We start from the raw sequence: 25,367 nt of genomic DNA on the forward strand, positions 1-25,367 counted from the left end.
TTGTTTTGAATTTACTTTTTATTATCATTGTCTTGTTGTCCGTGTCCGAGTGCGCGCGCGTTCTTTTGCACTTGTTCGCGAAAGAAGAGAAGCGAATAAATATCGGATTCAAACATAATTGCAGTAGATTTGTGTTCAAAATATAGTAAGAGCAAGTTAATTTTTTTTTGTTTATTAAAATCGGATGGCGGTCGAAATAAGCAACTCACTTTTAACGCTGCAGCCGGCTGTGGATGGGGATGGAATGGCTCCATCGCAGACGCAGTCATTCCACTGGCAATTGGAGGACTATGCATATTTTGCCAAATGTGGCGAGATAACAACATCGCCGGACGTATTGTGCTTTGGCTTCAATTGTAGCTTTTGTCCGGCCATTTGTTTACAATTCTCCGTATTTATGGATCATATACGTGGTCATCATATGCAGGATATGCGCCGGCGCTACGAGTTGACAGATGAGAAAACCGAGCAAACAACGCAAACGGATTTGGACTTAAGCTTGATGGACTTGCACAAGGACAATAACAACGGGTATCGGCAAATAGAAGCAGCAACAACGTCAACAACAACAACAAATGAAATTACAGCAGTGGCCACAACAAACGCGCGCATTGATAAACGCATTAGGAAAATAACAACAACAAACTGGCCTGAAACGACGGCGGGGGGCGCAGCTAACTTGGCGCTATTGGACATGGACTTGGGCCTAGAACTGATGAATTTGCTGCCACAGACAAACAACAACAGCAACAACACGGGTGCAACAACAACAACAACAATGTCGATGACGACGACGACACCAGCCGAAATAGACTTCGTTTATGTTATGGAAAATCCATTACCACCCTCACCGCCGCCATCAGCTGACATTTCGATGGCTCTGCCGCCGCCAACGTCTGCGTTGACGCAGCCGCAAACGCAAGCGTTAGTTTCATTCGAATTGTTGGCCCCCAGCTGCATTGGCGGCGGCACGCCTGCATTTGCAACAACAACAACAACAACAACAACAGCAGCAGCAGCAATGCTTGAGGCGGGCTCTGGCTGCGCCGTTGGCCTAACCACTCCTCCTCGCTATGAGACGCGACGCGTGGTAAGTCAAATGTTCACTCTTGACTTTTTCTGCTGTCCGCCTGTGTGTTTGTCCGTCCGTCTGCCCGACATTGCGCCATTTTGCTGTTGCTAATGTTGCTATCGCTGTTTTTATTTTTCTTCTATATGTTTTTCTTTTTTGCTGTAATGCAAAAAGGGGTTTCCGTTGTTCTTGCTGCTTCTTTGTAAACACAAACACAATGTCCGCCCCGACAGTGGCCAACAGGGGCGACCTTCAAAATAACGGCGCATTAACAGCAACAGCAACAGCAAGTGAAGCAATGGCAATGCCAACGTCAACATTGCCACAAAATTGTACTAAGTGTGTCGCATTTGTATTCCAAATAGCCCAGCATGCCCTCAAAGTAAACAACTCAAAGGGTATGCGCAACTTTATCTGTACAAAATTTAAATATTTACCCAAATTAGTTTAAAATTCTATATTTGTCTTTACGAGCGCTGGACGAGAATTTAAATTTGCTACAATTGGTGGAAGCTTAAAGTGTAATATAGTTAAAATTGTCTGCTATATACTTTGCAAAATATGCAGTTAAAGAATATTTAATTTAGCTTTTTAAAAATGTAATATATATCTATATAGGGTATATTTTAGTCGCATTAAGTACATACACTGCTTGTTTCGTTTGTTTATTATGCATATTGTCCACTGCTCGCTAATCCCAACACTCACAAACACATGACCCACCCCTTTCCACAATTTCCTTTTGCCCTGCTGCTGCCATAGACAATGCAGAGAAACAAAATTTTGGAGACTGGGCCAGACAGTTCATCAGCTCCACGAGAGATTGTCGCTATTTTTACCACGTAGCCGAAAAAGCGACGCAGTAATTTTTTGTTTTCCTTTAGACTTTTTGGCTTTTCATTTGTTTTCTTTTTCGTACACAATTATTTGTGGAAATATATAGCAAAAACAACAATATTTGTTGCTTTTCATAATAATTTATGTGCCAATACAATAAATCTAAAAAAAAAGAGAAAAAAAATGCGTGTGGGAAAATCGTCGCTAAAATTTGGGACACAAACATACGTTTGGACTCGTTTTGGAAGTTTTGTTTATTTTGATTGCGTTTTTGGTTGCGACAAGTAACTTTCAATTAATAATAAAAATCAACTGTGCAATGATTTATAGGCTATAAGCAATTAAAGCTACATATATTTTATAGACTGTCTGTTGTTAAGAATTTAATAATTGTTAACGATATGTATATTTAAATAGGTGCGTTGGCTTTTCAAAATTATATGTATTCGGCTGACAATACATATGTTTGCTATAACTTTTCTCAAATAATTTTTAGCTATAAAACAAGCATACAAATCTTAATTGCTTTTGTTTTATAAATATATTTATATAGCGGCTACAAATTTAAAAATTACTTTGAGCTAAATATATTTCAATTACTTTGCATGGCTGAGACTGGCATAAAATATTTAATATAATTTAACGCGTTCATCTATATATGTATGTAGTAATATCTGAAGTCTATTTTATGATTACATTACGATTTTATTTGTGAAAATGAGGCGGGCGGCTGCCTGTGAGAGAGCCGGTATATAAATACTTAAATTTTATGAGCGTTAAATGTTGTGTGCCAAAAGTGAATTTTTCGTTGTGGCCTGGAAATTTACAAAACCAAACGCGGGCGGTTTATAAAATTGCCCGAGATGCAAACAAGTTAATGACAGGCTTTTAAAAAATGTTGAAAATGTTTTCCCAACTGTCATTGTGAGAATCGCCAAATATGTTTGTGCTATAAATCAAATCAAAAGCAGATAACACGACGCGCCTGAGGCCATTGCCATTAGTGCTATTTGGCTATATAGTATAGGCCAACTTGTGTGTGTAGCGTCTATATTGTGGAAATACAATTTGTTGATATACAGCACAATTTTTGTACAATTACGTGCATTGACTATGTTTCCATTTGTTAAGCAGTTGCGGCTGTGTGTGCTCTATATAATTTTTATCAATACTATGGTTAAGTCTGCTGTGCCGGTTGACGTTGCTATACTATTATCTATAAAGCGCGAGAAAGTAAACAAGCGAGCAAAATTATCAAAAGATTCGATTAGGTTAACATGTTGTATACACTGCCGCACAGTGGTTGCAAGCCAATTGATAACTGCCGAAATTTAATATTTAATTAAATTGCAAATAGTTTGGTACAGATCTGCAAGATAAAAATGCATGACGTACAAAGTATATGAAGCACTTGAGGTAAAATTCCAAGCAGATCAGACAGAGATTGTTATGTCTGCAGTTAGGCTTATTTTTTTTATAATGTTTTTTTGCAGCTCAATCATTGGTGCTGTTTGTTTTATCAGCGCTCGTAAAACAATTTCGATTTGTTATAGCTAAATAGTTAGTCAGCGTATTGAGTATGTGGACTAAGTGCGATAAGATGGCTGCGTGGTGCCTAAGCAGGTTTTAATGTACATTTAAACACCGGTAAATTGTTAATTTTTTTAAGCACTTGTCATAAAAAAGTAAAAACCTATCGCAACAGTTTGAATTGAGCGCATAAATCAACCGAACATACTCGAGTGCATAAAAATTGAAATGCTGTCTGATAGCCTATATAAGACATATGACTCTATCGAGCACGTGATTTATATACCCCACAACTCGTTTTATGCGCACGCTAAAAAGCCCAAAAAAATAGAAAATGTATATGCAAACAAGTCAGCTGCATTTATTAACATGTTTAATTATAACTTTTTATTTTACACCCACGCTGCGAGCCGCTGATCAATCAGCTGATTTAAACTTGTCTTTATAGTTAGTCTAATTAAATTAATGACGCCTGGCCGCACTGTCACAAGACACATTGTCTTGTCATTATTATTATTATTATTTGCCTTAAGTTTTTCCTTAGCATTAATATGTTAATAGCATTGCATTAGTTGTTGCCCCGCCGCGGAAATTGATTGCAGCGCATACACTACTTAGCGCCTTAGCTCTTACGTTTGATTTTGACTTTGCCGTTGAGTGGCGGGGACTAGCCTATGGATCGATGGGCAGACTAAAGCCAAACCAAACGCATACGTAATACTAGGTTACGCTACCCTCGTACAACACACACGTGTATTTCAGTGTGTGTGTGTGTCTGTGTGTGTTTTTTATGTCTCAGTAGCTTGCATGGAAATTGCTCACGTTGACTATACAAAGCATACAAGTCTCGTGTTTTTAACCACTGTTGATAATTATAGGCGCATAGTGTATGCTAGACTATAATTTTGCAAACGTAGGATATATGTATCTTAATTTTCACAGCGTACATTGAGTCAGCCTAAAGGTTCTGATAACGCTCAGTTGCTCCTTTGGCGATCTACTCAAGAGATTCGAGTCAGCTAAAGTGATCAGAGATAATTCAGCACTTCCGTTTCTAATGGTTGCTTTTATTTAGTTATACCTGTAGCTGCTGACTAGTGCATACAACGACCCACAATCTACAGTTTTTACTTTCAAAGTCGTTGGATTTATTTACTGATATTGTAACCTTCTACTTTTCCACTTAGTTCGCTATTAAGTTTCCCTAGGAAAGGCAATTGCATTTAATCTATAACTTACACATATACATAACAAATTATTAGTTGTAAATGTTGTTAAGCCTTAAAGTTATTTTTAATCACTATAAATTATATAAGAATTAAATTGATTACAAAATTAATTGTACAATTTTTTTTTTGAATACAAAGTAACTTTTAAAATAACTAGCATATTAAGTAGCAATATTTTTTACATTTTCATGCTTTTCTTCAAATTTATTAAGCATAAAGCCATAAATTTAAATAGGAATAACACTTGAGCTTAGGGTATTGCCTTAGCTCATCAACTCGTAGCACTTTCTTTTAACTCTTGCATGTTTAGTATCGCTTTTGCTTTATAGTTTATACCTGCGTTTATCTTAGGCGCATGTATAGTATAAAATTATTTGTTTTATGACACATTTGTTGTACACTCGTTTCTCATATTTTTTATAGCATACAAATGTGCGCCGATGAAAAATATCTGCTACTTGTTCAACTTCAATTTTGTTATTTGTGAACAAAAACTATTGTTAATTGCTAAACTGTCTGTAGTTTGCGCTTATGTCAGTGCCAGACTTTGAGTATTTAAGCCAATTTTTTTTTTATATACGAAAGTTAGCGTAGCTTTTAATGCAACTTAATTTTAATACAAACGACGACAGTTTGACACCATTTGTTTTTAGGCCAATGCTTTATAATGGTATTAAACGTGTATTAATGGCATTAACATGAATCTTTTATTTACAAACACATACACACACACACACGCATACAAAGACAGACAAACAGACACTTGAATAGACAAACACCCGCACCTAGTCACGCATTCCTTTTAGCGCTCGCGTTCTAATTGTCACCCCCACGCCCTTTTAGCTGGTGTTTTAGTTATGTTTTAGCTCTTGCTGCCTGCGACTATGGCCAATCGAACTGATAATTACCAATTGGCTACGCAGCGCATGAAAATGTTCGCTTGATTAATTTGTGGTCTACGCAGAGCAATTCAACTGGACAAAGAGTTGTCGTCATCGAAAGGAATTGATTGCGTAGCCCCACATACCAATACAATATATGTATATAACATTCCGCTAGAGTGGCAAATGTAATAAACAATCATTTCCAATTGAGCAGCAGCAGCACAGCAGCTGTAGCTTACAACATATAGAACGCTACTGCTAGCGATAAGTCTTGCATTTTTTTTTTTTGGAACAATGACGCAACGCCCGGACGCTTATCAGTAGAAAGTATTATTAACGCCAAAAATGTTATATAAGTCAGAGATTAGCATTATTTGGTGCACATATTCGAAATGCCATTGGACTAACACACAATTTTCTAGAGCAATGCTTAAAGCGCTTTTCCAACTTGTCATATTTTCTGCATTTTTTTGCAGTTCTTAGCCCTCAGGCTTTATTTGGTTTAGCTGTTTGTGTTAGAGATAGCGTTTAAAATAGAAATTACGCTGCGAGGGTTGCGAGATAAGTAAAAATACATTCTTGAAGCTCACAAAATGCTAAAAGCAAAATAAAATTAAATAAAAGTGTAGGCATTTAAATATATTACTTTAGTATTAAACATACATTTAAAATTTAAAAAATATAAAGCATTTAAATCAGAATTTAGTATCAGAATATATTACTATATAAGTTAAGCAATATTTATTAAAATTTTATATATAAAATAATATCATTAAAGAAAACATATCTAAGCAAAAGAGTATGCTAATGCCATTTAAATTAAAATAAATAAATATTTTTAAAATAAGTAAAGTAACATTAATATTTAATACAACAGCATTTGAAATCAATTTGCTATTTAATTTCATTGCTATTTTTAATGCGTTTAGTTATGCTTTGAATTTTGAAACCTTACAAAACTTGAGTGGCAGCTCTCGGCTTTAACAATGTTGCCTGCCCCTTTTGCCACACCAAATCAATTCAATTCACAGCCCTATCTCGGCCATCCATCTCTCCCGGCTAGACAGCGCTAACAAGTTGCGACCCCCTTTTTAGTTATTTTCTTTTTCGTATTTTGATTGGTACGCGCATACAGACATGTAAATAAAAAAAGAAAAAAAACTGTAAACTTAACTCGATAAATGGTATGGCGATCGGGTTTCAATTCACTTGAGTTGAGTCTCTGAGCAGACGGCAATATAGCAGCTCATGTTGCTTTCATTGCTGCTGCTGCTGCTGCTGTTTTTTATTGAATTTTTATGCAATTTTGTTAACTGGATCAATTATTTCAATTGCGTGCTCGGTAAACAGGCAACACAGCATGACGCACAAAGGCCCAACAAACGGTCAAGCCCCTTGCAACAGACAATATAGACTACATGCCACTCCCCAAGTTTTGCCAATTCACACTCTTGTGTTTGGGGCCCTTAGAATATGAAATGTTGCTGCTCCAAAACATTGCACGTCATCAAAAACTGACTTTCAGCCTTTTGTGCGGCACACGCTCTGCAAATTGTGCGCGCCTCTTTCGCAGGCAAAGGAAATAAACAAAAAGCAGCTGCTCGAGCGCTGCCATTTGCTGTAAACTGTTTACACACACACACACACACACACACACGCACACACAAACTAACTGTATAGTTAAACAGCAGGCCTGCCCACACACTTGTGCCCCACCCACACCCCACTGCATAACTCTTGACACAACGACTCGCATATTTTGCTTTCCACCTGGCGAACCTTTGTCAAAGGCCACAAAACTTTGCAGCTCACACACACACACACATGTAAACATTTTAATAAATAGCTAGCCATAAAATTTGTTAGTAGGGTCGAGCTTTACTGCATTTAGTGTGATTTCTTCTGCTTGAATTTAAAGTGTACTAATTTTATTACTTTTGTGTTTTTCTCTTTTTTTTTGCACACACACAAATTGTTAGCAGCTTTGGGGCGCTTGGCTTATTTAATTGAGGTCACGGTTCGGTTCTTTAATTAACGACAGTGGCGTAAATTAGTTTTCTCTTCATTTTGTTATTCGTGTGGTTAGGTCAAGGATTGGCTGCCAATCAGTTTACTCAACACGCCATTTGGCTATGCATTGAATGCTTTATTCACACTCCTCCCTCTCGATTTTAAACACAGTCGAATTTAAACAGCTGTGTATGCTTTAGATTTGTTTTCGCTCAACTCCAGCGCGTATCGTAAATTTGATTGCAACAATTATTAAGAATCGAACAAAACAATAAAATTAAGTTTAAAGCGCCAGAGCAACAATTGTAGCACTTGTTGCCTTAATTCAAGACAATCAGGCGACAACTTCAATTTGCGATTATGGCCCACACACACACACAATCACAGCGAGCTACAGGCAAATCATTTGTTATTCAGGCATATCAAGTGCGAACCGGTTAATACTGCAACTTAACAAATAAACCAATCGCAAATAAAAATTAAAAGCAAAATATCAATTTGTGCCTCCAGTTTGCGGCTGCGGGTAACAAGCGTGAAGAAAATGTTTCATAGATTTCAAGTAATTTATGTTAATTGCTGGGCATATTCGTCTGACAACTCATAGATTTCATTCAATAAATTAAAAAACTATCAATTATGTATGTGGCTTAAGCTGTGAATAGTTCAGCTTGATCAATGAGCAACGAATTACGAAATTATTTAATTTGCAATACGCTTTAAAATTAGTAACGATAGTTGGTATTGTTCTAATATGTAGCTAATGCTTATAAACAATAGATTTTCTGATTATTTTATAGTAGACTTGTTATAATTAATTGCAAATAATTTTCCAGTTTCAATCTTCTTCTTTTAATATTATAATATTTTTCTATATTAGGTGTTTTATTTATATATATTTATATATAATTTCTTCAATTTAGCAATTTATTCTTTTAATATTATAATATTTTTCTATATAAGGTTTTTTATTTATATTAAAATTAAAAGAAGAAACTGCAGAATAGAAAGATATAAAATATAAGTATTTCTTCAATTCTGAAGTCCTTCTATTAATCTTATAATATTTTTCTACATTAGGTTCTTTATTTTTTTATTATAAAATTCTGCAGCTTTTAAATTTAAACATTTATTTTCATATATTATTTAAGGTATTTCTGTAGCTTTCTTTTTGTCTGCTATTCCTTATTTTGAAACAAATTAAAAAATTATTCAATTATTATTAAAAAATGTATATTTTTGACTTTTTTATCCAAAATTATTTTTTGAGAGACATTTGGTGTATTATAGAACCAAAATTGTTTCACAGCTGCTCTCAAATAATTTTTGTAGCGTATAAACTATTCGCTCAAGCTTATATTTTATATTTTTGTTGTAGTACTAAGCATGCAGCTGATATTGTATGCCTAGTTGAATTAAAATGGGATTTCTTCGTAAATGTTTTTGCGCAAGCGACAGCAAAAGAAAGAATATTGCCCCCATTACCTGTATATTAAATTTGTTGTTGTTGTTGTTGTTGTGCATTGCGGCATGCCAAACTGATAAAGGGCATTGCGAATGAAACACAAACCAAACAAAAGAGAGTCTTGGAAACTGATCTAGAGTAGCGTGTCGTATGACACACGCAATAATGCCCTTGAATTATTCATAGATTCTTCATTGAATGCGCAAAGCTTATACACATATAAACAAAATTTATATATATTTACATGTGTGTGTGTGTGCGTGTGTGTGTGCGTGTGTGTGTGTTTGTGGGCGTCTTTGCAAACGACAATTTGCCGGCTGCCTTAGCTTAGAGCAAAATCAAAACAACAATAGATAGCTGTATATATATAGCTACGTATATATATGAAGACTGTATACAATGTGCGATAAGCCATGTCGATGACGAGGGCGACTCCGGCGCAGAATTCCAAAGGCCAATAGCCGCTGATATTCGAGCTTTGTTGATATACAAACACAGACAGCGCTACAAGTGTGTGTGTGTGTGTGTGTGGTGGGGCGGGGGTGTAGCGGGACTTTCCCTTTTTTGTAAATATAAACGATCATGTGGCTTTTGTTTGTGCTCGCGCCTTTGCTTATCCGCAAGATACATTTGTATTTACTCTCTCTCTCTCCCTCTCTCTCTCTTTGATTGCAGGCCATGCAGCGCAAACTGGAAGAACAACAGCAACTGCAATTGCAACAACTGGAAGAGCATGTGCTTGAACTGACGCCACCAGCTACGCCGCCCACTCCGTTGCCGCCTCATTCACCCACCAGCAGCGTGGCCAGCAGCATTGACTTGCAGTTGGTAAGTAGCAGCAACAACAACAGCAGCAACACGCACAACAACAACCACAACAATTTGCAATCTAAATCAACAGCTTATATAATATTTATACAGCGCACTCGACGCGAACTGGAGCGCAACCGTGAGTTTGTCAGCGCACTGCTGCTCGCCTACGAGCGCCACGAGAAGCTCTGGAATCCCAAGCATGCACAGTATAAATATAACGCCAAGCGCAGCGTCTACAGCGAGCTGGCTGCTCCACTCCAAGCTACATTTCAAATGCCGCTCAGTGGCAGCGACATCTTTGCCGTGCTCAAGGAGCTGCGTGGACGCTATCGACGCGAGCTGAGCAAGCTGAATGCGCTGGGTGGCAAGTACAAGTCGCGGCTGTGGTACTTTGACAAGCTGCACTTTCTGCGTGGAGTTATAGAGCACAAGCGTGCAGAGCGTGAGGCTAAGGTAAGCACAGTGCTTAGCATAGTTTGCATATATAATTAATAGTTTTATACTTAGAGCGAAACTACAGAGAGCGAGCGCAGCTGCGAGACCGACAATGAATCCACCAGCAAGTCGGCGCAATATCGTGAAGTGCTCAGCTACATCATTGCGGCGTTTAAGCGTCAGGAGTGCTTGTGGAATCCGCAGCACTTGGACTACAACAACTGCAGCAAGCAGGAGCTGTACAAGGACATTGCTGCTGAGCTGCTGGAGGAGCAGCAGTATGAAATGAGCGGCGATCAGTGCTACAAGGAGCTGCAAAAGCTGCGCACGCGCTATCGCAAGGAACTGCGCATGGTTATCAAGCACAAAGGACTCTATTTGCCCAAGCTCTGGTGCTATGATGAGCTGGAGTTTTTGCACAATATACTGCAGCAGCAAATCTTTAATAAACTAAGCAAGGTGCGCTTTACTAGTAGATAATGTAATTCCATTTTAATGTTTAACTATTTTTAGAAAAAAGGCGTCGTCGAAACGCAGCAGCGCACCAAGTTTATACATGCGGCTGCCATAAGCTTCGACAGCGTTGAGGATCAGCTGCAGTTTGTTGAAATCTATCGCAATTATCCAGCGCTATGGGAAGTAGATCATCCGGATTATCGCAGCAATGCGTATCGCAATCAAGCGCTGGCACAAATGCTGGAGGAGCTGAACAACACTTATCAAAGCGCCTACACGCATGCGCAGCTGGAGAAGACGCTGTTTGAGCTGCGCAAGGATTACTCGGCGCAAAAGCGCAGCACGCTCACCAATGCCAGCGGTTGTAGCAGCATTCCGCTGCTGCATGCCAAGCTGGGCGAGTTTCTGGAGCAGAATCTGGGTCCGTTTCGCTGCGAACACTGCCAGCTGCTCATCAAGACCTGTGATCAGTACAAAGTGCATCGTGCCACACACGACGGCACGCAGCCTTTCATCTGCACGCTCTGTGGCAAGGGCTTCCAAATGCCCTGCAATCTAACGGTGCATATACGTCGCCATCGACGCGACTTTCCATATGCCTGCGAGCAGTGCGACAAGCGCTTTGCCACCTCCACCGAGGTGGCCATTCACATGCGCACGCACACCGGCGAGCGTCCGTATATATGTGATCTGTGCGGCAAGTCGTTCAAGACCTGGTCATTCTTTGATATACATCGCCGCACGCATCTCAACCAGTCCACCTTTCACTGCCCCATTTGCGATAAGGGTTTCTATGAGAAGAATCGCTTCACGGACCACATGAATGCGCATTTGAATATACGCAAGCATCTGTGCACGGTCTGCGGCAAAACCTTTACCACCTATGGCAATCTCAAGAAGCACACCGAACTGCATTTGCCTGTTAGAAAGTACAAGTGCAACGCTTGTGGCAAGCGCTTTGCCCAGTTTGCCAGTCTGCGTTGGCATCGCAAGCGGGAGCATAACGTCGAGGCGCACTGCCAAGGCGAGGAGGGGGAGTAGACATGCATACTGTTAGTTTTATGGTCTAATTACTTAGTGTAAGCCACTGTTAACTGTGTACTTCAGGCAGCTACAAGATACATTTGTATCTCATATCCATAGCTACTAAAAATAAATTAGCTTTAAGCTGAGACAACAAACTGTCGACTGTTTTAACTTGTTGCCCACTTTTTAATTTATAAGTTAATCAATTAAATGCAGCTATTACTTATCACTTAAGCTAAGCTAAAGTTAATAATAAACACTTAATTGCTGTTGATAACAGCAATTGCACTTCATAAAAGCCAACAAAGCTAATCTATTTATTTCTTTATTTGTCATGCAATTCTATACATTATCTGTTAAACTGCAAGTGGCATAGAGTTACCAATGTGCCACATTTGTTGCGCCAATTCGATTTCACTAATTTGTTGCAATAAAAACGCAAAATTAATTGCACTAATGACTTGTGTGCAAATAAGCAAAATGCCAAAGCTACAAATGCAATGAACTGTAGCAAACGAAATATAAACGAAGCTTTTGTTTGACTAAGAATCGCAACCAACAAATTCCAAATACTCTACTATTTTGTTTGAATTCACACGTGTCTGCTCATTTGTTTGTTGTGAATAAATAACATAAATTTACTGCAAAGAGTGAAAACAAAACTTTGCACAACAATAAATTGTAAAGTCTTTTCAGCTTTTTTTTTCGCTAGCTTTATGTTTATTTTACAATCTTTATTGTTACCAAATATTTGTGACTAATTTATGCAAGTTTCCTGCACTACACTGGAAACTAATTTATGAGGATTACGATTTGCTTTTATTTATTGCTCCAGCACTTGTACGAGCTTCAAAACTTATAAATTGAAAAAGATTATAGATCATTAAAATGTAATGGGTCAAAATTTTAGATTTCTTTTGCCACTTTAACTGATTTCCCCAAATTTTTCATTTCATTAATTTATCTACATTGTAGTCTACATTCCAGATGAGCTCTACAGATTGCCACTCAACTATTTATGTCCCAGCTTATAAATAATAGCGATAAAAATAAACTGTTTTGTATTTCAAGAGCTTATCGCTTAATGATTCAAGACGCCGACAAGCTTGACACATCTTTTTCAATTTATAAATGTTTGGAAACATTTTTATTAAAATTAATTGACAGGCATCTTTTAGGCAATTGTGTATATGAGCGAGTATAAATTTATGATTAATTTATGCGGCGCTCTTCGGTCTTATAAGCATTTGTACCGACTTTAATGAATTGAAGCTGTACCAGCGATCCCAGAAGATGCTCTGTTCACTGTCCGTGCCTGCCTTGAAATATTTTCCATTCAGATTGCTAAAATGTAAGATTTTTAATCAGATTTATAGTTTTTGTGATTTGCTGTATAGTTCACCTGCGTGAGCAAAAGTCATACCACCAAGCACCATGATGATATTCAGCGCAATTCATATGAGTGAACTCGTCATGATCCCTGTCGTATGTGGAGAATTTCATTTTGTCATGCGTTCTCATTGCATCGCTGGCATCGCCGTGATAAGTGCCCAACAATTTCAATACATAGCCCTCCGACTCGCTGCCGATAAGGAAATCATCGTAGAACGCAAATCGCGTGGTGCCATTGAAGAGTCGCAGCGATACGTAGAGCTCGTGCGGCTGATAGCTTGTCAGTCTGTGTAGCTTCTCCAGACCCAGAAAAAACTCGGCATTTAGTTTGCCAAAGCCCTGGCGGTACGCTTGCCAATTGCGATAAAAATCTACAGAGCCGTCGTAACGTCTTTGTATAACCATCCAGCCAGGACCCGCTGCAGTGCGTCCCTCGCAGGGCACCAGAAATGGTCGAAATTCAGGCAGCTGTATAAGATGTATGCCCACAGTTTTGCCATAAGACAAACAACTGTTAGTTGCTGCCTCCCAGTCGGCCATCAAGTCATCCTTGCGCTCGCGCAGTCTGCGCTCCAAGTCCTTCACTTTGGACTTGAGATCAATTATTGTGGAGGTATTGGAAGCATTCAGCTTTCTATATATGCTCAGCAAATGATTCTTGCGCTTTAGTCTTGCTTCGTATATGCTAACGTTCAGTTGCAAATGCTTTATCTGTGACACTTTCTCATTTAAATTTATTCCGAATGTTATATTCTGCGCACTGCAAGTTGTATTTAAATCTTGATATTTAAGTAGTATTTCTTCCTCTGTCTTATCTCGTTCTTGCAGCACACTTATTTCGTTTTCCTTGTCATTTATGGTAGCTGCATTTTCCGCCAACTTGGACATATAAACATCCAATAGATCGTTCAAGTCATCCTTGCTTATGCTTATAGTTTTCTGCGCATTTATTTGAAACTCTGCCATTTTAGGTTTGGGCGTTGTAGTTATATTCGCCATAGCTACTAGTGGTATTGTACTGTTTAGACAATCCGCTTTGTTTTTCACACAATCCTTAACAGGTTCCTTTTTTTTAATACTAACTGTTGCTTGTAAGGACCAAGGAATAACTAACATAAACACAAGCACACAAACAAAGTTTTTGCTTTGCATTATTATTGTTATTAGCAAACACTTGATGTAATACTAAACTAAACTGCAATTGCATGCATAATTTATAGCTATGCGAAATCAGGAAGTAAAGCTTGAACTTGACTGATAAGAAGTTTATAATAAATATTTTGTAGCCACATGCACTTGAACTTTAGCAACTCGAACAACTTCGTTAGTGCATTTTATATTGTTAGGCGAAAGTAACAAATAAATAAAATAAATCATTAAATATTTGTGCTGCATTTAAAAGAAGTTCTGTTGCGCATTTTAAATTAAGCGCTCTTTACAAGAGCAGATAGCTTTACAGCTCGATAAGCTGTTGGTATTTTTACGGTATTTATGTAAGTATCGAATTTTCTTGTGCTATGATGACAACTCTAATTTAGTGTACAGAATTTATTTGAAAGAAAATTTTCGTCGAGTGAAGGTGCGTGTTGCTGTTTAAAAAATACATATTTTGTGAAAATAGGTAATTAAATTGTTTAAAATGTGTTAATAAATAAGCAAAAAGTGTATATTATTGCTTAGCAATAAAATTGAATTGAATTTGTGTGCTAAAAATTGAAAAAAGTTGCTTAGCAAATGGAGATCTATAGAAAATTTTAATAGACGCATAATTTACTATGCTATAGTTAATGTAGATATACGATTTAAACAATTGTAGCAGTATTTAAGCAAGATTTCGTTAATTAAAAGTCATATGTAAGCACTTGCGCTGCCTAACAAAGAACAGTAAAAAGGGTGCTCCTCTGGACAAGAGAACAAAACCTGTTTCTGCATGAGTATGCATGTGTGTATCTGTGTGTGAAGTTGTGGCAGCAGCGCAGTCTGCGCCAACTTTTCTCTATAACAAAATGCAGCTAAACGAGCGCATTTAGAGTGCACAAAGAAAAACGAGTCTTTGTTCGTTGATAGTGTGTGGCATTTGGAGTGAGAAAGAGAGAGGGTGTGTGTGTGTGTGTTGAATATCTGTATCTGTTCGGTACTTCGAGTATTTATAGACAAGCGAGACTCCCTTTTGCTGCTTTATCTTTTGTTTGTCTACGTTGTTCGTTTGCATTTTATGTGTGTTTGTGTATAACGTGTTGAATTTCTGTTTGTAGCAATGATGAGCTCAATACTTGACTTGCCACTGAAGCGGCAGCAGCGGAAAATGACTAATGCTGTGGTAAGTGAACTTTCACCCTCCCAAGTAGGTCAGCACTTATTGAAAAGCAATTTAAAATGCTGCTGACTCGTTGAATGTTGCAACGCTTTTAATCAGTAAAATACATAGCGATCCCAATAAGTTGTGTCTCTAAAGTTAAATAAACTTTTACAGAGTTCAAATGGACTGGGACGACGGCCACGTCGACGGCAGGATTTGGTATTTATGACTACTATTCTACTTGCTGCAAAAAGCTAACGTCCCCCCAAAAAACAAAACACACATACATAAGTTTATCACTAAAATTAAGCGTAAAGAGCGTATTTTATGGTATAACAAAAAGTTATTTATATTGCCACTCATATAGTAATATATATATGTGTCAAATAAGTGTCTTTCCAGATACAACAACAAAAACCAAACTACAAACTACAACCAATTCAACGCTACGCACTTCTTCGACCCTCTATGCTAACATGAGATTTAGATAAACTAATTAATCACATTTACATTCATTTTAGCGTAGATTAGTAGTTGCAATTGCTTTACTTATTGCTTAAATCTTACAGCTCCCAAGTACCAAACGGCATATGCCTGTGAAGGTAAGAAATTGACTATTGAATGCGAGCCAGGCGATCTGATCAACTTGATACGAGCCAATTATGGACGCTTTTCAATTACCATATGCAATGATCATGGCAATGTGGAGTGGAGCGTTAATTGCATGTTTCCCAAAAGTCTCACAGTGCTCAACTCGAGGTAAATACTGAATACGCTACTGCATGGATAGCATATAAATATAACAATTGTTTTCTATTGCAGATGTGCACACAAACAAAGCTGCAGTGTGCTGGCAGCCACTAGCATGTTTGGGGATCCCTGTCCCGGCACGCACAAGTATTTGGAGGCGCATTATCAATGCATTTCAGCAGCGCAGACTTCGACGACCACAAACAGACCTAGTCCGCCGCCTTGGGTATTGAGCAATGGACCGCCTATCTTTGGCAATGGCAGTGGACTTATACAGGCGCCAGCGCCATTGCCGCCACGTCTGCCTACGCTGCCCGGCGTTGTAGGCATCAATGGCATACATGCCCTGCAACCCACGCATGTCACACCCAGCAGCAGCAGCAGTAGCACTGCATCTCTGCCCGGCGGCCGACTCAAGGGTGTAGCCAGCAGTACAACCACCAAGCATCCAGTTGGCAGACACGATGGCTTGCCACCGCCACCGCAACTGCATCATCATCATCACCACACAGACACAGAAACGTCGCCCACCAAATCGAGCAGTAATGCTAACAGCAATGCCACTGCGCCGTCCAATACTCGCATACTTACTGGCGTAGGTGGTGCCGGCAGCGATGATGGCACGCTGCTCACCACCAAAAGTTCACCTAATCGCACGCCTGGCTCAGTTGTCAGCGCCAACAATGGCAGCAACAGCAACGGCGTAGTGCGCACCATTAATAATATAAATCTTAATGCTGCCGGCATGGCGGGCACAGATGATGAATCAAAGCTGTTTTGCGGACCAACGCATGCACGTAATCTATTTTGGAATATGACGCGCGTGGGCGATGTGAATGTGCAGCCGTGTCCAGGCGGTGCTGCTGGCATTGCCAAATGGCGCTGTGTGCTCATGAAGCGCTTACCCGATGCAGGCTACGATGAGTACGATGATGATGTGCCCTTGGCCAGCAGCACAACTGCTGCACCGCCTAGTGCTGCCAATGATTGTATACACAACAGCAGCAGCTGTGAGCCACCAGTGAGCATGGCACACAAGGTGAATCAACGTCTGCGCAACTTTGAACCCACCTGGCATCCAATGACGCCAGACTTGACGCAGTGCCGCAGTCTGTGGCTGAATAGCCTCGAAATGCGCGTAAATCAACGCGATTCCTCGCTCATCTCCATTGCCAACGATTTGTCTGAGGTGACCAGCAGTAAAACGCTCTACGGTGGCGACATGCTTGTCACCACCAAAATCATACAAACTATGTCCGAGAAAATGTTTCACGACAAGGAAACCTTTCCGGATCAGCGTCAACGTGAAGCTATCATAATGGAGCTGCTGCATGGTGTAGTTAAGACTGGCTCAAATCTGCTCGATGAATCACAGCTGTCCAGCTGGTTAGATCTCAATCAAGAAGATCAAATGCGCGTGGCCACCTCACTGCTTATAGGTCTGGAGAATAATGCGTTCCTGCTGGCCGACACCATCATAAGGGAACGCAATGTGGTGCAGAAGGTTAAGAATATATGTAAGTATTAAAAGCTTGAATATATAATTGTTTATAATTAAATGTGTGACTGCTTTTAGTGCTGTCGGTGCGCGTGCTGGAGACCAAGACTATACAGAACAGCGTTATGTTTCCCGATTCGGATCAGTGGCCGCTGAGCTCGGATCGCATAGAGCTGCCACGTGCTGCGCTTATTGAGAACAGCGAGGGCGGTTTGGTGCGCATTGTATTTGCTGCTTTCGATCGTTTGGAGTCTATATTGAAGCCAAGCTATGATCACTTTGATTTAAAAAGTGCGCGCAGCTATGGTGAGTTTTATTTCAATTGAAGGTGAATAACTAGTGCTAAACAATAAATCTATTTTAGTGCGCAACACTGCTATATTGTCCAATGATAGCGATACTAATGCTGGGGAACAGCAACAGCGTATACGCATATTGAACAGCAAGGTCATATCGGCCAGCTTGGGCAAAGGACGTCATATACAACTATCGCATCCTATAACATTAGTGCTAAAGCATTTGAAAACTGAGAATGTTAGCAATCCCACCTGCGTTTTTTGGAACTATATTGATCAGTAAGTCTTTTAAATGCCAAGTGATGCTTAGAGCGTTCTAACAATATTTTTATGCACAGCGCTTGGTCTGCCAATGGCTGTAATCTGGAGTCAACGAATCGCACGCATAGCGTTTGCAGCTGCAATCATTTAACCAACTTTGCCATACTCATGGATGTGGTGGATGAGCATCAGCACTCGTTGTTCACCATGTTTGATGGCAATATGCGCATTTTTATTTATATAAGTGTTGCCATATGTGTGGTCTTCATCATCATAGCGCTGCTCACGCTCAAGCTCTTCAACGGCGTCTTTGTCAAGGTAAGAAACGCAAACGCCACAACGCTGCCGCATCAACGTGCGGGCAGCAGTCGACGCCAGCAGAATAACATACGTGATCAGACGCATGAATCTTTGACGCTCACAACGCCCACGAGTCCGCACAACAACAATAACATGAACTTTATACAGCATAATTCCATACGCAATTCGCATCGCAATAATTTGAATTATAATTTGCAACAGCAGCAGCAACAACAACAACAGCAGGTGGTTGCTGCTGCCGCTGCAGCTGTAGTGCTCTCACATAGCAACAATAACAACATGAATCAAACGCAACGCGGCATGCAAATGAATAATTTGAATTTAAACTTGCCACAAGCAACAGCTGCTGCCGCCAATAGTTCAACAGCTGCTGCTGCAGCGGCCGCAGCTTCAATAGCCGCTGCACTGCAGCAACATGCAGCACAAGTGGGCGCAGCAAGTAATAATTTAAACATAAGCCATAACTATTTGCAAGCCAGACAACAGCAACAGCAGCAACAACAACAGCAGCAGCAGCAACAACAACGACAGCAGCAGCAGCAGCAACATAATCTAAATATGGATGGCAGCAATGCGCTGGATGCTAATAATATTATAATGCAGGCTAATATGGATGATATACAATATAAGTGGTGGTGGTGGTGAAAACAAAACATATAGAGTTCAATATAGTAGTAGCGTTTAGTTAGCTCTATACATATATTTAAATGCCAGCAGCTGCAATTCTTCTGCACATTGTGATATAAAGCTTAAGTAATGCAAATTGTAAATGTTTATGTGACTTCAAGACTAGAGTTTAAGTTCCAGGCATTGCATTTATTATTGCACACATGCTCAAGACTTTAATAATTTTATAACACATAGCTTAAGTTTAGCGCATTTATTTCCTTACTTAAAGTTAGGCGCACTCACTAAGCAATTAACAAATTTATTTAATATTATTGGCATGCCTTACATATAGAAAAATAACTCAAGTGCGTGCGTCTAATAGCAACATTTTTAATTTTCATTGTCTAACAAATTAACAAACAACGTATTTTTTATTGCATTTTTGTCATTGTTTTGTCATCATTTTTTGCCTAATTTTTTGTGTAATTAATAAAAATTGTGTGTTTTGCTAATTCCTGTAAATGATTTTGTATTTTTGTGTTGTGTGTAGTTTGTTTTTATATTATTGTATTTATGCTTGTTTCGTGTCTTGTTTTTTGTTATATATATGTAATGCGCTAAATCTTTGCTAAGACTATGTAAATTGTTTACTATTTTTTGGACTCTTTTTCACCACCTTAAAAACCACCAACAAAATTATTGTAAACTAAATTAAGTTGTGAGGCGTTGCGACTAAGACTTTGACTACCTTTCGCTCTTTCTTATCCTCAACTTATTTTCTTTCTACCACTCTCTCTCTTTCTGCAGTCGGCACGCACTTCAATTTATAGCAACATTTATATTTGCCTGCTGGCCACTGAGCTGCTCTTTCTGCTGGGCATTGAACAGACCGAAACAAGCATTTTTTGTGGTTTCACTACCATCTTTCTGCATTGTGCCATACTCTCGGCCATCGCCTGGTTCTGCTACGAAGGTAAGGACTGAAGGCCAACACATTGCAGAACTTGTAGCTAATTTATTGTTTTTAGCATTCCATTCGTACTCTACATTAACCTCGGATGAACTGTTGCTGGAGGTGGACCAAACGCCCAAGGTTAATTGCTATTATCTGCTGTCCTATGGTCTATCGCTTAGCATTGTGGCCATATCGCTCATCATAAATCCCAGCTCCTATACACAAAATGATTATTGTGTGCTCATGGAAACAAATGCGCTATTCTATGCAATGTTTGTGGCGCCGGTGCTGCTATTTTTCTTGGTGGGTTTCGAAACGAAATCAATTTAAGTGAACATGGCTCATAAACGCTTCTCTTTTTTTTTTGGCACAGGCGGCTATAAGTTACACTTTTCTCTCATGGTTTATAATGCGCCGCAAGAGTCGCACTGCTCTGAAAACCAAAGAACATACACGTCTGGCCAATGTGCGGTAAGTAATTGTTGCTGTTTTATCTGCCTCAGAGCTCTTAATATTTTTGGTTTTAAGCACGAGTAATAACATCAATCAATCAAGGTTGCAAGCTCTGCACATATCATGTGATATTTTTTGCTACCCTCAGTTTGAGGGTAGTTTTTACTTAGCTGCATTCCAAAGCAAACCCTCCACACATGCATATTGAGCGCTCTCTCAGCAGTAATGCTCTTGTTCAGCTGCAGCCGACACGAGTAACGATGCTGCGAGAGCAAAAGTCTCAGCTTACATGTGTGGGAGGCTAGCAGATGAGGCGGTAAGCGAGGTGCAGTCAGTTGTCTATAGACTGTTGACGATTAAACAAGCAGTGAACTAGCATAATAATAAAAATAATTCCTTGCTTAGAAAAAATATAAAGAGCTGAGCTAGTATAGTTTACTATATTATTTTATTTAATTATTATTCCTATTTACAGCTTCGACATACGCTGCACATTTGTCTTTATGTTGCTGCTGAGCATGGCTTGGGGCTGCGCCTACTTTTACTTGCGCCATGCCAAACTGGCTGAGGATGTGGCCGTCATCTATGGCTATTGCTTTGTCATTTTCAATACGCTGCTGGGTCTGTACATCTTTGTGTTCCATTGCATACAAAACGAGAAGATACGTCGCGAGTATCGCAAGTACGTGCGTCAGCATGCCTGGTTGCCAAAATGCCTGCGCTGCTCCAAGACTTCAATATCATCCGGCATTGTGTCGGGCAATGGCGCAGCAGTTGTCAATGCAGCCGGCACCATATCCAAAGTGAAGTCAAAGCTGCCGCTGGGCGTGAGTGAGGCGCAGCAAGAGGCACAGCAGCAACAGCTGGAGCTGCCGGCGGGTGAAGAAGCCATTATTATGGGCGCCGCTAGCAACTCGGACTGTGAGCTAAACGAGGCACAGCAGCGACGCACACTAAAGAGTGGACTTTTGACTGGCAGTCTGCAGCCCGCAGCCGTCGGCGCTGTGGTATTGGAACGCGGCACGTTGCGCTCCACTGGCATGGCCAGTGCGGGACACGCTTCACCCACCAGCTCAGCTGGTTCCACGCACTTAATCTTTGCGCACAAGCAACAGCAGCAGCAGCCGCCACAACAGCCTGGCGAGGCGTACTATCATCAGCCGGACTACTACAGCTGGAAGCAGGGCGCAGCACAGCAGCCCCGCGAGTACTACAACAATGCAGGCGGCACAGCGGGCGGCGCTTCGCCGCAGCAGGCGCATGAGGTGTTCTACTGGACGCAGAAGCATAATAATCAGCATGGCAAGAAGAAGCGTGGCGCTGCCGCAGCGGGCGCTATGCCTGCCTCGCCGAGTGGCTCACTGCATAGTCGCGCCACAGCCACGTCGCAGGTGCTGTTCTATCCCTCGTATAAAAAGACCAGCGGCGGCATGAAGCAAGCGCCGCCAGGAACACAGCAAGGCTATCCGCACTATGCCGAGGCGCTGGAGCCGCCTGCTGCTGCTTACTATCAGCAGCAGTTGCGTCGCCAGCAGCAGCAGCAACAACAACAGCAGCAGCTGTCATCGGATGAGGAGCAAGCCGAGCAGCATGCGCATCTGTTGCATCTGCAACATCAGCAGCGTCGTGCTGGCGCTCAGCAACTGCCTGCGCCACCGCCACACATTGCGCAATATCAGCAAGAGTTGCTGGCGCAGCAGCAGCGTCAGCAGTTTAGAAATAAGCATTCCAACTGTGATCTTAGCCAGGGCATGGGCCTAGGCCTAGGCGATGCCTACTACAACCAGAGTGGCGGCGGCGGCAGCAACGCCGATGGCGGCCCAGTCTATGAGGAAATCTTGAGTAATCGCAACTCTGATGCGCAGCACTACGAGGTGGGCGATTTCGATGTGGATGAGGTGTACAACAATAGCGTCGGCACGGGTGTCTTTAACAGCATGCGTGCTGCTGTGGCCGCCGGTGGTAGTCGCTATGGTGGCGGCAGCCTCAGCGGTGGCAGTGTCTCGTCCAGAAGCCAACAGCAGCAGCAACAACAGCTGCAGCAGCAGCAGCAAAAGCGTCAGCAGCTGAACACACGACGCTGTGCCGCCGATGAAGACGATGATGACGACGACGACGAAGATGATGATGACAATGATGAGTATGAGGGAGCAGCGGAACAGCAGCTGCACGATAGCGTCTGTGATGATGATGAGAGTGATTTGGATGATGATACGCAAGGATTGCCGCCGCAAAGCGATGAGCGCATGCGTCGCCTAATGGCGTTACAAGATGAGGACTTTAAGCGACGCTTTCAGTAAGTAAAGCGCATGGCTGCTCTTTAGAACAAAATGTTTAATTTGTTTATTTGCAGACGACAGCAACGCAAGCAGGGCGCACATTTAGATTATGGTGCGCCACCTCAAGCCGGAGGCCGCCATACGGAGCATAATGGAGGCGCGGTTTTTGGGGTTAGCGGCGGCGTTGGTGAGGGCTCCTTGCGTGGCGCATACCGGCAGCAACAGCAGCAACAACAGCTGCATGCCAAATCGCCCAGCGCACGCTTGGCGGTAAATGAGCTATTTGGCCATGGTAATGCCGGACCACCACTGCCACCGGCCAATCAGACGCCCGCACAGAAGCGTCAGCAGCTTCAAAAGTTATCACCACAGTCCACAACATCATCGTCGTCGCACACCTCACACAGCAATCCTGCTCCACATCATATAGTACATCCACATCACAATCCACACCAGGCACGCCATATATCGGCTATGTTGGATGAGAACAACACGGTGCGCTGCTATTTGGAGCCATTGGCCAAGTAAGACAGACAACTGTTGGCTCGGGCGCATTCGTTGTTGTCATCTTAGGCAAATATTTATAGCTTAGGCTTAGCTATTACCTCTAGTATTAGTCATTAGTCGAAATATGGAGCATTGTGTGAAACAACTTGCTAGACATAATATATATATACGTGCAGTGATTCGAGAATCCCAAAACTTTATATGCATATACTCAATGTGTGTGTGTATATATGTGTAACTCAACTAGACCATAGACGTAAACATAAACGATATACAGCTAAAGATAAAGATTAAATATAGAAAGTAAAACAACCAAGCAACCAAGGCGGAGCAATCTAAACTCAATATGCATGCTAGAGTAGCTAGAAGAAGAAGCAAAACAAACTGAAACAAAGATAATTGTCCGATACTCTCTATCAAGATTTATACAAACTCGATATATGAATGTATTTAATGTATATGTTTAGTGTAATGATGTATGATGTAATAATGTAAGATGTATGTGCTGCGCATACATCAGCCCACATGCCATTTTTAAGTAGTTTAACCATAGCTATGCGTATATTAATAACTTATAAGGTCTGAGTACTGTATGTAAATGATATTTAAAGCGCAGAGCATAGTACGTATTTTATATTATTTTTAAGCTGTCTTGCTGTTCAATATTGCAATATTACTGCAATATATATGAAGCCTTGAAACTAGTTTCAACTTCATAAACCAAAAATTCTATTTATACACTACAATTATTTGTTTAATTTCTACATCTACACCGCTGTAAATTGAGCTCAGCTGCATAAAACAAATCCCTATTGTTTTTCTCAGCTACGCTTTTATATTTTTTATTTATACACATATTTTGATTTAATGCCATTTGTTATTGCTGTTTCATTTTTAAGGCATATTTTTTAAGTAAACCAGCAAAGCATTTTTGTACATTATATTTTCTACAATATGCTTCAAGCACAAAAACCTAGGGCATTTATTTTGTAACTTTTTTGTCTTAAATAAACAAACAATAGTAGAACGCTTTATTATACTATAAACAAATGCAAACAAAATGTTATTGCTATGTAAATGTCTAGGCCACAACACTCTTTCCTAAGCGAATCAGCAGATAAAGTAACGTATACCTAAATATATGGCAAAGAAAGATTTCAATCAAACCTCACTTGTTAACTAGGAACTAACTAACTGTAAAGCTCTTTAAATTACTAGCTAACGCAAACAGAAACAAACTGTACTATCAAGCGATAACTTTATGCCCCTTTAATAATGGCTCTAGACAATTTCCCTTGCATGTGTACAAAACCCAATAAAGGAAAAGTGCAAATAAACATTTAACATTTCACATTTACCAATGCAAAAGAAAACGCTAACTCTATGAAAACTGCCTGCACAGCTCTTCCCTCAATCCCTCCCTGTATTCAAACACTATATTTCAAATAGAAGTGAATTTAATCGTTTTATGAGCACCTCACAGCTAATTTTCCAGCACACAGGCTACTATTGGATTTTTATAAGAATGAAAAACATTAGATAAAGTGCAACATTAAATTAAAATAGATGTAAATGATGTGCAAAAGAGTAGCGGCATTTTTTGCAGTTTAAGCGAAAAGCTAGCAGATGGTAATGGAAATTGAAAATAAGAAAACTTTAAATAACTCTACGTATATGTATGACAACTGAAATATTGAATGTATAGTGTTGCGCCTCCTAGTACTTTACATAAATTGAACAAGAATATATAGCGGATAAATGTATGTAAATGTATATTTATGGATTATAATGCAAAGCAGAAGCCGATATCTACAAAATGAAAATCATAAAAAACCAACTCATTTTTGTCTCTACATGTTTACTTTTTGAATGGAAATGTAACAAATACATGTAATAGAACGAGATACACTCTAACTGTATGGAATGAATATGTTATTGAACACATCTTTTCTAATTAAGACGAATAAACTGAGAACATTTAATGAATTGAATT

At 40.1% G+C, this 25,367-nt stretch overlaps 4 protein-coding genes across 5 annotated transcripts; 3 read left to right on the plus strand and 1 right to left on the minus strand.

Annotated features, from left to right (window-relative positions):
* Nucleotides 1–49: 49 nt before the first annotated feature.
* LOC108594854 lies at nt 50–1,021 on the plus strand (the record flags this gene model as incomplete). Its single annotated transcript, XM_017979991.1, has 1 exon — nt 50–1,021. A coding segment is annotated over exon 1 (837 nt), but the record flags the coding sequence as incomplete, so codon positions are not given.
* Nucleotides 1,015–11,983, plus strand: LOC108597434 (zinc finger protein 680). The gene is made up of 5 exons (XM_017983992.1): nt 1,015–1,090; nt 9,700–9,852; nt 9,946–10,290; nt 10,345–10,731; nt 10,786–11,983. Exons 1-5 carry the CDS (start codon nt 1,022–1,024, stop codon nt 11,767–11,769), a joined length of 1,938 nt encoding a protein of 645 aa, XP_017839481.1. The 5' UTR covers nt 1,015–1,021; the 3' UTR covers nt 11,770–11,983.
* Nucleotides 11,984–12,465: 482 nt separating this feature from the next.
* LOC108597435 (ficolin-1-A) lies at nt 12,466–14,312 on the minus strand. Its single transcript, XM_017983993.2, has 2 exons — nt 13,157–14,312; nt 12,466–13,098 (listed from the first exon to the last, which is right to left on the minus strand). Exons 1-2 carry the CDS (start codon nt 14,296–14,298, stop codon nt 12,972–12,974), a joined length of 1,269 nt encoding a protein of 422 aa, XP_017839482.1. The 5' UTR covers nt 14,299–14,312; the 3' UTR covers nt 12,466–12,971.
* Nucleotides 14,313–15,646: 1,334 nt separating this feature from the next.
* LOC108596218 (latrophilin Cirl) lies at nt 15,647–25,356 on the plus strand. Of its 2 annotated transcripts, XM_017981746.2 has the most exons (10): nt 15,986–16,204; nt 16,268–17,712; nt 17,772–17,999; nt 18,058–18,268; nt 18,328–18,568; nt 19,988–20,153; nt 20,209–20,438; nt 20,509–20,606; nt 21,064–22,884; nt 22,942–25,356. In XM_017981746.2, the coding sequence occupies exons 1-10, from the start codon at nt 16,170–16,172 to the stop codon at nt 23,393–23,395; spliced, it is 4,929 nt and encodes a 1,642-aa protein (XP_017837235.1). In that variant the 5' UTR covers nt 15,986–16,169; the 3' UTR covers nt 23,396–25,356. The 2 variants fall into 2 exon arrangements, with proteins under 2 accessions (XP_033149034.1, XP_017837235.1); XM_033293143.1 differs by lacking the exons at nt 19,988–20,153; nt 20,209–20,438; nt 20,509–20,606; nt 21,064–22,884; nt 22,942–25,356 and adding an exon at nt 15,647–15,664 and having other exon boundaries at nt 16,015–16,204; nt 18,328–19,621.
* The last annotated feature ends 11 nt before the right edge of the window (nt 25,357–25,367 follow it).

This window comes from Drosophila busckii, chromosome 2R (genome assembly GCF_011750605.1).
Source record: "Drosophila busckii strain San Diego stock center, stock number 13000-0081.31 chromosome 2R, ASM1175060v1, whole genome shotgun sequence".
Classification (NCBI taxonomy): Eukaryota; Metazoa; Arthropoda; class Insecta; order Diptera; family Drosophilidae; genus Drosophila; species Drosophila busckii.

What these genes read in the sequence shown, in the direction of transcription:
- LOC108596218 (XM_017981746.2), top strand. Translation starts at nt 16,170, where the DNA reads ATGTTTCCCAAAAGTCTCACAGTGCTCAACTCGAG. An exon ending in GCAGAAGGTTAAGAATATAT is followed by an intron (nt 17,713 to 17,771) that starts GTAAGTATTAAA and finishes GACTGCTTTTAG; the next exon opens with TGCTGTCGGTGCGCGTGCTG. An exon ending in TCAACGGCGTCTTTGTCAAG is followed by an intron (nt 18,569 to 19,987) that starts GTAAGAAACGCA and finishes CTCTTTCTGCAG; the next exon opens with TCGGCACGCACTTCAATTTA.
- LOC108597434 (XM_017983992.1), top strand. Translation starts at nt 1,022, where the DNA reads ATGCTTGAGGCGGGCTCTGGCTGCGCCGTTGGCCTAACCACTCCTCCT. An exon ending in GCTATGAGACGCGACGCGTG is followed by an intron (nt 1,091 to 9,699) that starts GTAAGTCAAATG and finishes CTTTGATTGCAG; the next exon opens with GCCATGCAGCGCAAACTGGA. An exon ending in GCAGCATTGACTTGCAGTTG is followed by an intron (nt 9,853 to 9,945) that starts GTAAGTAGCAGC and finishes ATATTTATACAG; the next exon opens with CGCACTCGACGCGAACTGGA.
- LOC108597435 (XM_017983993.2), bottom strand. Translation starts at nt 14,298, where the DNA reads ATGCAAAGCAAAAACTTTGTTTGTGTGCTTGTGTTTATGTTAGTTATT. An exon ending in TATGACTTTTGCTCACGCAG is followed by an intron (nt 13,099 to 13,156) that starts GTGAACTATACA and finishes CTTACATTTTAG; the next exon opens with CAATCTGAATGGAAAATATT.